General features: G+C 41.0%; 1 protein-coding gene across 7 annotated transcripts in view; it reads right to left on the bottom strand.

The window, feature by feature from the left end:
* Positions 1-3,103: 3,103 nt before the first annotated feature.
* Positions 3,104-16,405, bottom strand: part of MEF2A (myocyte enhancer factor 2A) — a 144,894-nt gene continuing 131,592 nt past the window's right edge. For all 7 annotated transcript variants that reach the window (XM_073653336.1, XM_073653340.1, XM_073653338.1 and 4 more), the window contains one exon: positions 3,104-14,698. In XM_073653336.1, the coding sequence (XP_073509437.1) occupies positions 14,350-14,698 (349 nt within the window). In that variant the 3' untranslated portion in view covers positions 3,104-14,349. The remainder of the gene's footprint in view (positions 14,699-16,405) is intronic.

The following is a 16,405-nucleotide window of genomic DNA, read 5'->3' as shown; positions in this document are numbered from 1 at the left end:
TCTTATCTTCTGTACAGACTGTTTTGGGTCGAGCAGTTTTTGGAGCATTAAGGATTGAGCCAGTGGCATTGAATTTGTCACGAATGCGGTAAATAGTTTGTCTCCTTGGGGCTTGAGTACCAAATGTTTCAACCCAATTTATTCTAACGGTTTCAGCATTTTGAGATTTCCAATACTCTGTTAAAATCCATTGTCTTTGATCTGTATTTAAATTATTTGCCATTATGTGTTATCTGAATTATCTGAAAAGAAAATAGATTTGGGGGAGATCTATCTGTGAAAACTAGATCTGTGAAACTGGCTCAGTTGCCCTTAGCAACCAATCAGATTCCACCTTTCATTTTCCAAAGAGTCTGAGGAATGAAAAGTGGAATCTGATTGGTTGCTAAGGGCAACTGAGCCAGTTTCACTTTACACCATGCTTGATAAATCTCCCCCTCCATAACCTTATTACACTTTCTGTCCACCTACTTTTGGACCACCCTGTATAATAAATTGGGTACAGTAGTTTAATGCGGTTTGTGGGGAATATTTTTTCATAAGAATTTGGGAAAGTTATGAAATGTCCTATAAATGTCTGTCCTATTCCTGATCTAAGGGTCTAGACTTTTAGCTGAGATGAATCTGTGCTACAGTAAATTTATCACTTAAACATGAGCCATGTATGAGGGAGTCAGAGTCATGGAAATTGAGGAGTCGGAGTTGGAGGTTTGGCTTACTAACTCCACAGCCCTGGTTGTCACTGCCAGATTGCTATGAGCCACACGGAAGTCGGCACACACAGCAAGTGAGCAATTCTGCTATACCCGGGTGATATGATGAACTCCTGCGTGTAGCAGAGGCAATCAGACAATTGCAGCTTCTAGTCTCCCATGGAGACTGTTGAAGTATGCAAAATGTAAAAAAATATATGTTTAAATCATCGCCCTTTCAAAATAAAACCATAAAAAATAAAATATACACATATTTGGTATCACCGCGTTCAGAATCGCCCAATCAATATAAAAAAATAACTCATTCGATCGGTAAACGGTGTAACAAGAAAAAAATTCAAAACGCCAGAATTACGTTTTTTTGGGGGGGGGGGTCACCGCAACATTGCAATAAAATGCAATAACAAGCGAACAAAACATCGGATCTACCCCAAAATGGTATCAATAAAAACGTCAGCCCTGCGCGCAAAAAATGAGTCCTCACCCGGCCCCAGATCCCAAAAAATGGAGACGCTACGGATCTCAGAAAATGGCACCATTTTATTTTAACAAACTTTGGATTTTTTTTTTTTACAACTTAAATAAAAATGAACCTATACATGTTTGGTATCTACAAACTCATAATGACCTGAAGAATATTAATGGCAGGTCAGTTTTAGCATTCAGTAAACATGATAAAAAATAAAAACTCTGGAATTGCACTTTTTTTTGCAATTTTACCACACTTGGAATTTTTTTTCCTGTTTTCCAGTACACAATATGGTAAAACTAGTGATGTCGTTCAAAAGTACAACTTGTCCCGCAAAAAATAAGCCCTCACACGGCCATATTGACTGAAAAATAAAAAAAAGTTCTGGCTCTGGGAAGAAGGAGCAAAAACGGAAAATGCTCCGGTTATCTCGTTTTTGCAGGAGGAGAAGACGTTCTCAGTGATTCCATTATTTTTCTATATGACTTTTTGATCATTTTTTTTTTATTTGTAGCATTTTCTTATTCTTTTTAATGGTCTTTATCATATAGGTTATGATACAGGTCTTCTCTTTTACTTTTGACTTTTACATAAAACAGCATTTTTAGTAGCCAAATATTTCCATACTTTTAGAATTTTTTATCCCTTAATAGGCCCCATACAGTAATATTGTACTACAATCAGTCCCTTATAGTAATTCTGGCCTCCATCCTGTAAATGTCTCCAGTCCTTGAATAAGGTCCACTCAACCTGTAATAATGGTCCCTCATTGTGTAATAATGCTCTCCATCCTGTGATGTCCATTGTCCTGTAATATTTGTCCACTTGTAGTAATGCCCCCCCATCCTGGTCCCCATCTTTTAGTAATGTCCCCCATCCTGCAGTAATGCCCCCCATCCTGGTCCCCATCTTGTAGTAATGCCCCTCCCATTTTGGTCCCCATCTTGTAGTAATGCCCCCCCCCCCCATCCTTGTCCCCATCTTGTAGTAATGTCCCCCCCCCCATCCTTGTCCCCATCTTGTAGTAATGTCCCCCATCCTGGTCCCCATCTTGTAGTAATATCCCTCATCTTGTAGTAATGCCCCCCATCCTGGTCCTCAACTTGTAGTGATGCCCCCCCCCCCATTCTGGTCCCCATCTTGTAGTAATGCGCCCCCCCATCCTGGTCCCCATCTTGTAGTAATGCGCCCCCCCCATCCGGGTCCCCATCTTGTAGTAATGCGCCCCCCCCATCCGGGTCCCCATCTTGTAGTAATGTCCCCCCATCCTGGTCCTCATCTTGCAGTAATGTCCCCCATCCTAGTTCCCTTCTTGTTGTAATGTTCCCTTCTTGTAACAATGTCCATCATTCTGTGCTCTTTACATACATATAAGAATTTTTCTCTCTCACCTGACCATGCTCCCTCAGCAAACAGCATCCTCTTCCTCCTCTACAGCCGGGGCGCTTAGCAATGACATCATGTGCGGCCGGGACATAGGCGTCAGCTGCTGGCCTCTGATTGGCCAGTGACTGGTATTGCGGTGCAGAGAGCTGGTCTCTAACCTGCAATACATTTCAATTGAATGTGCATCCGAGTGCGGACGTCGGCAGCCCCCTGACTCCCTGGACGCGACTGTCTCAGGGGCCCGAGGGCCGCACAATGGAGCCTCAGGGGCCTAATGCAGCCCACGTGTTTGAGACCCCTGAATTAGACCATGTGAGGCCATATTCATACATTCAGTATTAAGTCAGTATTTTACATCAGTTTTTGTAAGCCAAAATGCAGTGGGACAATGTGAGAAAAAATATAATAGAAACACATACCCAATTTCTGTATTTTTCACCCACTCCTGGTTTTGGTTTACAAATACTGATGTAAAATACTGAACGTGTGAACGAGGGCTGAGGGTGCATAGGGACAAACCACTTCACCCAACTGGTAACACTCATTATGAATTTATTCATACATTTTTAAGAGAAATAACAAGAGCGGCACAATGCAACATACTAAGAAAATGTTTGACAGTTGTTCCATAAAGACTACAAACATTTATTGAAAGGTGGTCTTTAGATGTATATATTCCTGTATAATTGTGAGGGTAATTGATTCTGGGGCAGAAGTCATCTCATTTGCAGAGGACGTCTCTAAGGCTGTGGCCCCACTATCAGTATTTGGTCAGTATTTTTTCTCAGGAGTGAGAGCCAAAACCAGGTAAGGAACAATCAGACAAAAGTATATTAGAAACAAGTCACCAATTCTGCATTTATCACCCACTCCTGAGAAAAAATACTGCGCAAATACTGATAGTGGGGTCGTGGCCTAAGGCCAGAGTCACACTACTGTATAACACGGCCACGTACGAGGCAATAAAACATCGCATAGCACTTGAGCCACTGTTATTCTCTGGAGCTGCTCAGATTAGCGATTATTTTCTCATGCTGATTTGGCATTTGCAGCGAGACTCGGATCACTCGCACCCATACAAGTCTATGAGTGCATGTGACACATTGGACTGCACTCTGAAGTCATCCCAGTGCAGTCCCATATAGGCAGAGTCAGGCCATGGAGGAGATTGAGAAATTACTTTCTCCGTCTCCTCCGCACCAGTGCTGCGATTCTCTCATGCGAGAAGATCAGAGCACTGACACTCGGATCACGCAGAGCAGGAGCCGAGTGTCATTAGCATATCGCATCTGAAGCTCTCGCCTCGGATGCCATACGCTGGTGTGACTCCGGCCTAAAGTTGCTTTCTATAGAGCATCAGACAGTAACTCAAGTTTTGTTGAGTTGAACTGCAGGTGTTGTAGGGACCCCTGAAAGCAGCCCGAGGCCTCATTCAGACAGTGATTTTTCATGTACAGAAAAAAACAGTACAAATTTCAGTGTTTGGTCAGTGTCTGCTTTACCATCAGTGATTTTCACATATAAAAAAATAAATTGCAAAGCTTTGCCTATCCATTACATTGTTAATCACGGACAGCACACTAATGTCATCCATGTGTGTCTGTGATTCTCATGGACCCAAAGAGTTGTATGGGTGATTCTGATCCAAGAAGCTGATAAAACGAAACACACGGTCCACAACACACAGACATGTGAACAGCCCCATAGACTGTAATGGGCATTTGTTCTATCCGTGAAAAACACAGAACAACGTACAAGAAAAATGCACATCTGAGCGAGGCCTAAGGGCTAATTCACAAGGCCATATTTACTCATCCGTGTTATGGGCCACAAATTCTGATCCAATAACATGACCTAAACAGATATATATATTTTATTTTTTTCAGGGATGTATTTCATTTATAAACCATGGGATCCAAGTTTCTGGCACCAAATATATGCCCCTCACATACACCTTTTATTTGTAATTTTGTTTTATGTAACAATCTCACACTGTTGGAAAGATGACAGTCCAGGATGGAGTGCACAATAAAAGCCATTATATTTACTTCAGTGAATGCAGGATACAAATATTGTACAATCTCTATTCTCTTTATAACCATTCAACAAAAAAGTCACAAGTATATCCATTATGTATAATAAAGATAAAATAACACACCCATGAAGTAAATTCTCACAAGTTCAATATTTTAATTCCCTTTACCCTAAAGTGACTGCGACAAAGTCCAGCTTCTGTCGCCATTTATATTATAGTCTGCAAACCGCCGACAATGAATTGGTGACAATATTTATTAATGCAAACAGATCATGGTCGCTGTTCATGAAGCTTTGCGATCTACATAAGGAATCTGGATGGCATTGAATGGTTTCCCAGCCGCTATAAATCGTTAAAAACATTAAAAGTTCCATGTTTACTATGTATTTCTTGTGTGCAGATATGGGACGTGTCAAAAAGAACAAGGGAATGGACTCGACGGAAATGTCATGTTCTCTCTTTTGCCACATTAAACCACAACAGTAGTCTTTACGAGGTGCCAAATATTGTCATTGCTAGCAATCCAAAGTCATCCAGCTATTGTAAAGCCATTAAAGTAATGGGATTCATAGGAACTGTCGTATAACAGTAATTAAAATATGACAAGACTAGACATGGACTGAAGAAAATGTATGAACGTCTCTGGGCGCTGGACCAGTTATGCAAGTATCATATGCGAGTAATATGCTGCAGATGAAGGCCACATTCAGTATTTTAAATTAGTATCTGTAAGCCAAACTCAGGAGTGAAACAATCTGGGGAAAAGTATAATAGAAACACGTCACCACTTCTGTAGTATTCACCTACTCCTGGTTTTGGCTTAGAAATACATAATCCTTACGGTAGGGCGCTGCATAGCACTCAGGTGCTGATTCATTAAGACTGGCGTTGTGCACACTAGTCTTAATGAAGGGCTTGCTGAAATGCGATGCATTCAATTCAGGTCGGCACTTTTTCAGAATTTCAGGGGCGGACATAGTCATGCCCTTGTTCCTCCCTAGCTCTGCCCATTTTGGAGGAGTTGCTTCAAACTAGTGTGAGAATTCCAAAAGCTGTAACATTTTGTTGCCCAAAAATTCGAGACTTTTAAAATGACTTTACGCCAGTTTTCTGGCATAAAAGTGTTGATGACTCGATTTCTATGTTCTTTGCATACTGCAGCGGTATTAATACAAAGTGTATCTATGCAAACAGCATATTCGATCCAGGCTTCTGCTGCTGCGGTATACAGCTGTTAGTTTAGATTTGCTACACTGGTATAGTCTTGTTTTTACAGCCATTAAACCACATTTTCTGCAAAGCAACACATCATCTAATGTTACTAAGGACATATTGGGGCTTAAAAGACCAGATCGGTCCTATGGTTTATGTGAACCAAACTTTGTCCTTCAGAGTTCTGTGATCTCCGTTTGGTGCAGTCGGCTCATGATTGTGTGTGAGGTGTTGGCAACTAAAAAAATGTTGCCCTATTCACAGCAAAACACAGTTTTGTTGCAAAATTCAGAAAATGCAGCAAAAACACTGCTGTTTACTGCTGGGTATTAATAGTTCTGTCAGATGTACAAATTCACTTGTTTTTTCTAAGGGAAGGCTAATAACGCACCGATACCCAATTGCTGTTTAAAGGGTATAATCTGTAAATTACCTATTGCAGGTGCACAAGACGCTCGCTCCCCTCCATCAGGCCTGACGCTTGCTAAACTATAGATATTGGAACATTGAACAGAGGGAGTAAAGTAACACATGACTGAGGGTTAGATGACAAGGAGGCCACGTTCACATGTTCAGTATTCGGTCAGTATTTTACCTCAGTATTTGTAAGCCAAAACCAGGAGTGGGTGATAAATCCAGAAGTGGTGACGTGTTTCAATTATACTTTTCCTCCTGATTGTTCCACTCCTGATTCTGGCCGTCAAATACTGAACGTGTGCATGTGGCCTTTATCTCTATACAGGATCTATGGGCTCTCCTGGGGTTCCATGGATGCGGTCAACACAAAGTGCTGAGATATTTTTAATTTTATGACTATTTGTAAACTTGCTTCATTTAGAGATTGTGATGAATTGGAACAATGCAAAGACTTGCCTAATGCATGTATCAAAGAGGTATGCATTCTACAACCCTTTGTTTTGTTCCAAGGAGTTGTCTAGCTGCCTATGTTTTGATGCTTAAAATGCTGTAAAATAGGAAATGTAGTATTATTCACCTTACTGATCCCCTACTGGTCTTTGTTTTGCTCCAACAAAGATGTGACCACTGCAGCCAATCACTGGCTATACTGGTAATGTGTCAGTTCTACTAAGGTCACTGCTGTTGCCAGTAATTGGCTGCAATGGTCACATGTCAATGACGGCGCGTCATCCGAAGCAGGTGGAAATGAAAGTAATGACGGATCAGTGAGGAGTTTTATTCTTATTTCATTTTAAGCATTTTTCCCCATGTAATCATGGATGATGATCTTTCCAATATAACGAGATATCTAACAGAGATGAAACTTTATACCTATGCCCACCTTTGGTAGCCAACATGTTGGCTCAAAAATTTATACAACTTTTTCATGGCATTTACCTATGTTTTTATACAACTGACCCAATGATGAGACTTGTAGTTCCACAACAGCTGGAGAACAATGGGTACAAGGTTGATATGGAAATATTTAAAGCTGTTGTCCCCTTTCAACAAACTTTTGCCAATATACTTAGTTACAGGTAAAAAAAAAATATATATATCAAACTGAGCTTTACTCACCCTCCCCGGGTCCAGCACAGTGTCTCCACTGCTGTCACGCTCTCGGTTTGGCTGTAGCACTGTCGTCATGGTGTTACTGGTACAGCTAATTGCTGAGCCGTCTACATCAGTTGAGTCACTGAGCTCAGTGATTGTCTGCAGTGTAGTTGACGTGACCTCACCACTGCAGCCAAACAACTGAGACTGTGGCTAGTCCCAGGGAGGGTAAGAAAGTGTTAGGTAATTTTTACAAGTAACTGAGCATATGGGCAAAAGTTTGTTGAAAGGGGGATAAGCACTTTAACACACTCTAAAGGGATAGCAGAGAATTTCATAAAACATTAGTATCCTCTAATGACAGACTGTACATACGGACTTTGTGGAATAATATGCATACAAGTACAGGCGTTTGAGAACTGACTGTCAGATTTGAAAGACATGCAATTCAGGCTCTATTCACACCATGTTTAAGGGGGGTCTGTCAGCAGGTTTTTGTAATCTGACATCATCACCATGAAACCGCAAAACACAGGCCAGTAAGTGACATCACTGGAATCAGGGTCTCTGTCCCTACATTGTGGTGTTTTCACATTACATAGAAAATATCTGCTGACAGATTCCTCTTAAGGGCTGCATGAGCAAGAGAATGCGTGTGTAATATATATTATATACACATATTCTATGCACATTAATCATACACACCTACTGCTTTTTGACTGCATAAACTATGCTTCTGGATAATTAAACATATGCCACAGTTACATTGTGGGTTGTTGTTTTTTTTGCGAGACATATACAATTGTTTAGGTGCATATTTTTGGAGAATCTGTTCTGCTCTCTCCAAGCATGCCTAGCGTACGCCAAGCCTGAACTTGATGTGAACAGAGCCTTACTGCCCAGATTATTCCAAAATGTATGGGAAATGTATGGGAACAAGTCACTTCACTATTGTATATAAATTCAGCTTCACGATGAACTTGCTCGTTTCCAAGTCCTACCGGTTAATGTAAAATAACGTGAATATACCAGATGTGATGACGCCCATCATATTATACTGAATACAGTGCATGAAGTAGAGTTCTTGACATAACAAAATACAAAGCTTTCATGTAAATACGGTTTGATCTCTGGCCCATAAAAGCAGCTCATTGGCGAGTAGGTCACAGCTCGAAACAGCGCGGTGAAATAGGAATTATCTGCATAGGACAAGAATACAGTCAGCTCAGCCATTTTCTTAAGGCACACAAGATAATAGACAGTAAAGGGGGAAAAGTCTCACTGTGGATAATTGCACTCACAAGAAGAGTAAGGAGTCCATCACGTAACAGCCCCTGTACAAATTAAATGCGTCATCTCCATGACCTGTCATTGTCAGACACTTTAGATACAGCAATGTGGCAAATCATCATCGTGTACCCTGTGATGCAGCATTGGGGCAGTCAGAACAAAAGGGTGGAAAGATCAATAAGAGCAGGTTCCTTCTCTATCCAATCAGATAAGTAGTGTCACTTCCAATCTGTACAATTCCTGTACAGAAAGGAATCCCTATGGGTCCACAAACATGTGTCTACATGATGCATCTATAAGGCTTGCAGTAGAGGTTGTCGATGTAAGGGTATGTGCACAGCGTCTTTTAGGTGTATTCTGATAGATATCCGCCTAAAAAAGCCCTTAAAAATACTTGAAAGAATGAACATCTGCATTGCAAAGTCAAAACGACTTGCTGTTTATATGTTCAATCTCTTTGAGCTTCTTTAAACAGCTTCAGACTTCGAAATCCATGAAGCGGCTAAAAGAGCCAACCTGACCATTCTTCGGGTGGCTTATACTTGGAATAATTTCTATTAAAATGTTTAAAAAAAAAAAAAAAAAAAAAAAAAAAAAACAGCAGGTGAAAAATAAAAAAACTAATTGAAAAGATGACAGAAAAAGTGGCTTCGGGACAAAAGACGTCGGCTTGTCCTGAAGAGTCTTCCTCTGGCAAAAATAAGCTGGTAAGCCGGCATCATCAAGACGCCATGTACACATCCCCTAATACAGCACACAGTAGAACATGACATGATATTTTCTCCTGTATTTGTATGGAATCCCTGAGTATTAAACCTCTATGTGCCTCCAAATAAAAATGGAAGACGCATTGCGCATTGAATTATGAATCAGAAAGATCCATAGTATGATCTCTCCCGACTCCCCCATACACAGGAGCGCTCGGTTTAGCTGAGGGTATTCTCTATGGGTACAGCATTGCAAGAATCATATGAAAACAGCTCATGTCTCCACAGAACAAAAGGATTGGGTGATTGTATTCCAACTGCTTGATCCTTCTCGCCCCCAACATTATCTGTCTGGGAAGAGTCAAGAGGCTCCCATAGCTGCTTTCACATTGTACTCAGGCACCCGTTCATTGGCCCCGTGGAGGTTGTGTCTGAAACTCCTGAAAAACGGGATTCGGTTGCATGCGCCGAAGGGACCATAGACTATAATGGTGCCGACAGAGCGAACAAGTGATGTGTTGTGCATCATGTTCGGGCGTGGAGGAGGCCACTCAGACATAGTAGACTGCATCTGGGTGTCCACGTCCAGTAGGCGCATACACCCAAAAATGGTGCACGACAGAGCGCACGTTCGCTCTGTCGGCACCATTATAGTCTATAGCCCCGTCGGCGCATGCAACCAAATCCAGTCTTGTGGGGGATTCGGACGTAAGCCCCGACGGGACCAACAGACGGGTGCCTGAACGCAATGTGAAAGTATGGATGGGGGAGCTAGAGTACAACTAAGTCTTTAGTATGTTGAATGGATGTTATTTTTTTCATCACTTTTTAGGACAGTGACATGTAGCCAACATATTTTAACAAAAAAATCAAGAAGGTTTAGGTTACTCTTTAAAGCCAATTTCACATGCGGTATTTTGGTTAAATGTCCACACAGCACTACTGCTGCTTAACTGCAAAAACTACATGGACATTAACAATCAATTAAAAACTACATCGCAGCCAAACAGTGGTGGATACACATTTTTACTACTCCTATATGTTGCATCACTGCTATGGGTCATTAGACACTTAGGGGGAAGGGCAGCTCACACATCACACTACTCTCTCATCTAGGCTTTTAACACCAGCGTCAGTATGTGCACATGGCGTCTTTTAGATGCCAGCGTACCAGCTTCACTTTTGCTTTAGGAAAATGGTGGCAGTGTTTTCCCCACGTGCCTCCCTTAATGTCGTTATTGCACTGGCTATGCTCTATGGCCACACATGTGGCTTTTTACCAAATGACTTTGCACAAGACAACAACTACAGTGGATTTATGGGTATTTTTTTGGGATGAGGGGGAAATGTAAATAGGACCTTAGGAAGAAGAACATGTTCAGTATTTGGTCAGTATTTTACATCAGTATTTGTAAACCAAAACCAGGAGTGGAACAATGAGAGGAAAAGTATAATAGAAACACGTCACCACTTCTGTATTTATCACCCACTCCTGGTTTTGGCTTACAAATACTGATGGAAATACTGACCAAATACTGAAGGTGTGAATGTGGCCTCACCACAATAGTAACTACAGTAGTGTTCAAAATAATAGCAGTGTGTTGAAAAACACGAGTTAAGCACAAAATCTTTATACTAGTTTTTATTTCCAAGCATTGGGAACATTGCTCACTGTTTTCTAATTAAAAATTATATACATTTCTCTTCATGTTTTGAACTACTTTACAGAAAATAACAAAAAATGAACATTGGGCTGTTCTAAAAAATAGCAGTGTCTGCATTTGTCTTTACAAACTTACAATATGTACTCTCTTTTTTTTGAGGATTTAGCATTCCAGTGAATCACTAACCTAATATTTCGTTGTATACCCACAGTTTTTTTTAGAACTGCTTCACATCTATGTTGCATAAAGTCAACCAACTTCTGGCACCTGTCAACTGTTATTCCAGCCCAGGATGATTTGACTACATCCCACATTTTTTGGCATTTGTTGGCTTTGCCTCAGAAATGGCATTTTTGATGTTCTATTGAGTTAAGGTCCTGGGATTGGGCTGGCCACTCCATAACCTCAATTTTGTTGGACTGGAACCAAGATTTTGCTCGTTTACTGGTGTGTTTGAGTCGTTGTCTTGTTGAAACATCCATTTCAAGGGCATATCCTCTTCAAGTATTTTAATATATGCAAACTGGTCCATGATCCCTGGAATGTGGTAAATGAGTCCGGCACCATAGTAAGAGAAACATGCCCATATCATGCTGCTTGCACCAGCATGCTTCATTGTCTTCAGAGTGGACTGTGGCTTGAATGCAGAGTTTGGGGGTCATCTGACAAACTGTCTGCGGCCCTTGGACCCAAAAAGAAAAATTATACTTTCATCAGTCCACAAAATGTTTCTCCATTTCTCTTTAGGCCAGTTGATGTGTTCTTTGGCAAATTGTATCCGCTTCAGTACATGCCTCTTTGTTGTTTTTTTTTGTTTTGTTTTTTTTAATAGTGGGACTTTGCGGGGACTTCTTGCTAAGAGGTTAGCTTCACACAGGCGTCTTCTAACTGTCACAGTACTCACAGGTAACTTGAGACTGTCTTTGATCATCCTGGAGCTGATCATTGGCTGAGCCTTTGCCATTCTGGCTATTATTCGATCCATTCGGATGGAAGTCTTCCATTTTCAGCCACGTTGATCTGGTTTTGCTTTCCATTTTAAAGCATTGGAGATCATTTTAGCTTAACAGCCTATCATTGTGAGCACTTCTTTATAAGTTTTACCCTCTCCAATCAACTTTTTAATGAAAGTACGCTGTTCTTCTGAACAATGTCTCGAACGACCTATATTTCTCAGGCTTTCAAGGAGAAATGCATGTACAACATGTGCTGGCTTCACCCTTAAATAAGGGCCACCTGATTCACACCTGTTTCCTTACAGAATGATTGACCTCACTAATTGAACTCCACACTGTTATTATTTTGAACACTCACCCTTTCAATGAATTATTCAAATACACAGGTTCAAAAACTTGCAGATCATGAATGCGGAGTCGATTGGTTTTCATAGAATCTACTGCACCAACTGGTAAATTGTTTGACATGTGCTAATATAATTTATACCAAAAAGTGATTAATCTGGTTAGTCATATTGGACTGCTATTATTTTGAACACTACTGTACATACTGCCAGGTTAAATATTCCAATAAATTTTGAAATATATTATAGGACTGATCTTCTATTTGGGGCCATATAAAATCTGACAATTACTGTGAAGAGGTTGCTTACAGAATAAACTATAAAATGTTTTAGAATACCGGAAGAATGAAAAAGGATAACTTTTTTTAGTTTTTCAGAAAAACTGCGTCCTTTGTGTGGCTATTGCACACCTCAATGTACCTTCAAAACCCCCCATGACATTGCTTAATAAGACATATTTAGATTTTTACTTAATTTTTTATGTCCATTTGCCACATTGCTGCTTCTATCAGTGAACCAATTTTGATTAGAAAAATATATAATAAACCACATCACTGTGAATAGCACAAAAACAAAATCTCAGACAACTCTCAGAAAAGACAGGAGTTGTGCAGTAACAGTACTAGCAATTAATACCCAAAGGGGAATACAGCATATCTGACAAAATTGTACATTACACACTGAATACTCTTCTACTAGAATATTGCCTTTTTCTGTTCAAGTTGGCAGCAGTCCGATTGTGATATATTTCATTTGGTGAACATACAATACATTGGTACTTACACCCTGCGGTGAAATATTTAGGATGCTATATACAAATAACAAGTTTGGCTCAAAGTTTAATTTACACATACAATTATATATATGTATAGCATGGCTTGTTTCTCTCTGTAGTTGTTGCATTATTATTTATCATATTTTTTTTTTACTTTTAATTTTACAAGTAAAAGCAAAAAAAAAAAAAACACAAAAAACTATAAAAATCATGAAACAACTGTTTAGAGCTATATAGTCTACAAAAGAAGCTCAAACATACAGCTTTGGTTTATATAAATAATTAATTGCAGAACATGTTCAAAAGTATAGAACTTTATATATAGTCATTAATTCATTAGGGTATTGGTTTATTTTTTTTTCCTTAATAATATAAAATATACACAAGCTAAAATCACTTTATCTATCTGTTCTTCAAGGTATGAATGTAAAAAGAAATGCTCTGAAACATATCCAAATCATAACTTAATATATTACTTTTTAATGCCTCCTGAAGGCGTATAGATCTTTAAAAAAAAAAAAAAATCTCATGCTTCCCCCCCGAATATTAATTTATTCTGTAAGTCACACAATTTAGAAGTAGAACCCCCAATTTTCTCTTCCCTGGTGCATTAGCTTTTTGTGTTGCACGTGCAAAAATAGATTGTGTGGCTTAAGCCCTTCATGTACTCCTTTTGTGAGGGGGATCTAGGCATGGCGTGAGGGGTAAAACATTGTCATGTACAGTATTGCTTTCTTTAGTTTCCTGCTTTCATTCCTGCTACAAAACCACATCATTAACTCATCTGGGCAAAAAAACACTAACTGCATTGTTATTTATTTTTTTCCTCTGGACCCAGTTTAATAAGAGTCGGCTGAGGTGGTAAAGGGTCTTACAACACGGCACTGCACTACGGGGAGATGCACCCGACTACCCCCAACCCTGTCTAACACCCCTTTACTACTGCAGTCTCAATGTGGTACGGTACTAGACACACAAAAGGTTTTATTTTTTTTTCCCTCCAGAAAAGGTTTTTGTTTTTTTAATGTTTTCAAACGCCACGTGCCACATTGCCAGATAAAGTTGTAGGTCTGTGTTCAGTCATTGCAGCAGGTACCTGATTGATTTGTGAGAAACACAAGCGAGCTCACAGAAACACACAAAAGATGGCTCCTTGTGCGTGTGTGACATACTTCTTTCTCTCTGTATGTATATATATAGATTTGCTTATATATAAGGGTTCTGCATCCTCTGGAAAAGTTTTGTGATATGCCGGGGATTCAGCAACAGAAGAGGGAAAGCGATCTCTATGTCACCCAGGCATCCATTCTCATGCGCTTCATGGAGGGACTGTCCCTGTCCTCATTATTAGAATTCCGGCCCATACCAACTGGGGAATGGAAATCATTTCTGACGTCCTCCCGGTCACTCCCGTCGTATGAGCTGCTAGAGCTGCTTAGGCTGTCCACGGGTGATCGCCCCATTTCTGGACGGGCCTGGTGGTGGTGGTGGTGATGCTGTTGTTGTTGCTGCTGCTGAGTGAACGCAGATGACGTGACTCGGTCACGGGGAGGGGATATTGGCTCTGACTTTATGTTGACATTTTGGTTGGTATTGATGGATAAGTTCGAACCCTGAGATAATTGCCCACTGGCCCTGTGGACAGAACATAGAGACTTGTTATATAATGAACCAGTGAACAGGCCACCAGCAGAGGAGATGACCATCGAGATTCAAATTCTATTGTAATATAACCACAAGTAATAAAGTAACAATAACATCTACCTAAAATATGTGCTAACAATCTGATTAGTAACAACTGAGATGGGGAATAGCATGAACAATTTTAAGCTAAATCTAGTTGGTAGTATTTAAAGCAGAACTAGAGAAGTTTGGGGCCCCTGACAAGGTATGTTAATAAGTTGTGTAACTTACCAAATTGAGAAAGAAGTGGTTGTCTCATCAATAAACTACATTTTAATGAATAGATCTTGGAATAATAGGTTCCACAATTAGATGTGTATAAATAAAATGTTCCTGTACGGAGATAATCTTATAAATGTGCCCCTGCTTTGATCCCCTGCTGTCATGTCTGTATACTCTCTCTCCCCCCACCCAGGAGATGTGGTGTGATCAGACCATGTTCCTGCACAGTCAGACACCCCCATTACACAGTACACAGCAGGGGCACATTTATAAGATTTTCTCAGCACAGGAACATTTCATTTAAAAGGAGTTGTCCGGTACTTTTAAAAAAAATGGCAGTGTGTTTTAATGATAAATACAACCTTCTTTCTAATTACCTTGCGCTGCTGAAACTGCCTATGAGAGGCGCTATCGGTGGCCACTCACAGGCAGCACGTGACCCCATTCTGACGTCACGACAAGTGAGGAATGACTCAGCGCTGGGGTCCCGGCGGTGCAGCCACAACTTGTCGTGACGTCAGCGCCAGACACAGCTGGGGGTCAGCGCGTTGGATGCCAGGTGTGATGCAGGGGAATAGCCACGCCCACAACCCAGCAGCTACCGGTGGAACGCGGAAGAGGGGCCCCCGGCGGCAGCTGCAACTTGTCGCGACGTCAGCGCCGGCTGCAGCGGGGGTCACATGCTGCCTGTGAGCAGCCACCGATACTGCCTGTGAGCGGCGCTATCAGCAGCGCAAGGTAATTAGAAAGAAGGTTGTATTTAACATTAAAGCACACTGGCATTTTTTTTTTTAAAAGTACCGGACAACCCCTTTAAAGGGAACCCGCCACGTCCTTTAAGGCTATTAAACTGCCCAAATGTCTTGTTAGTGATGCACAATGATGCACAAGCAAAATGATGGCCCAGTATTTAGTGCACAAATCACTTTTTACACTTTGATCAGTGCCCCACATACCTCTGGATTCAGTCATAGGGGTGGGCAGCTCTAACTTTTCAGTCACTGTCAATCAGCTGTATTTGGAAGGAATGCTAATGGGATGGGCAGGGAGAATTTCAAGTCATTGCTCCCTAGGTCACCGCAATATCCCAGGAGATCCCACGCTTGCGCAATGACGCTCAGCTTTCCGGGCATGCGCACTGTATCTGAGTGTATATCCCAGCTTCATATACTATGTGCGCATGCTCCAGAGCCACTGATCGTCAGCACGGTGAGCAAGAAGACAGTCGCGCATAGTGTGCGCGCTCACAAAATCATGTGGCCACTGACACTCAGCGTTTCCTGAGCATGCGCATATAGTATATCAAGCTGGGATGTACACTCAGATTCCGTGCGCATGCCTGGAAAGCTGAGCGCCATTGCACAAGCGCGGTGATGTAAGGAGCAGTGACTGGATGGAATGCTAATGGGATGGGCAGGAAGAATTTCAAAACACAGT

Source organism: Phyllobates terribilis, unplaced genomic scaffold (genome assembly GCF_046119375.1).
Source record: "Phyllobates terribilis strain yellow unplaced genomic scaffold, ASM4611937v1 Scaffold_11__3_contigs__length_659146591, whole genome shotgun sequence".
In the NCBI taxonomy this organism is placed as follows: Eukaryota; Metazoa; Chordata; class Amphibia; order Anura; family Dendrobatidae; genus Phyllobates; species Phyllobates terribilis.
Note: the sequence above shows the minus strand (reverse complement) of the source record. Positions and strands in the feature narration are given on the sequence as shown.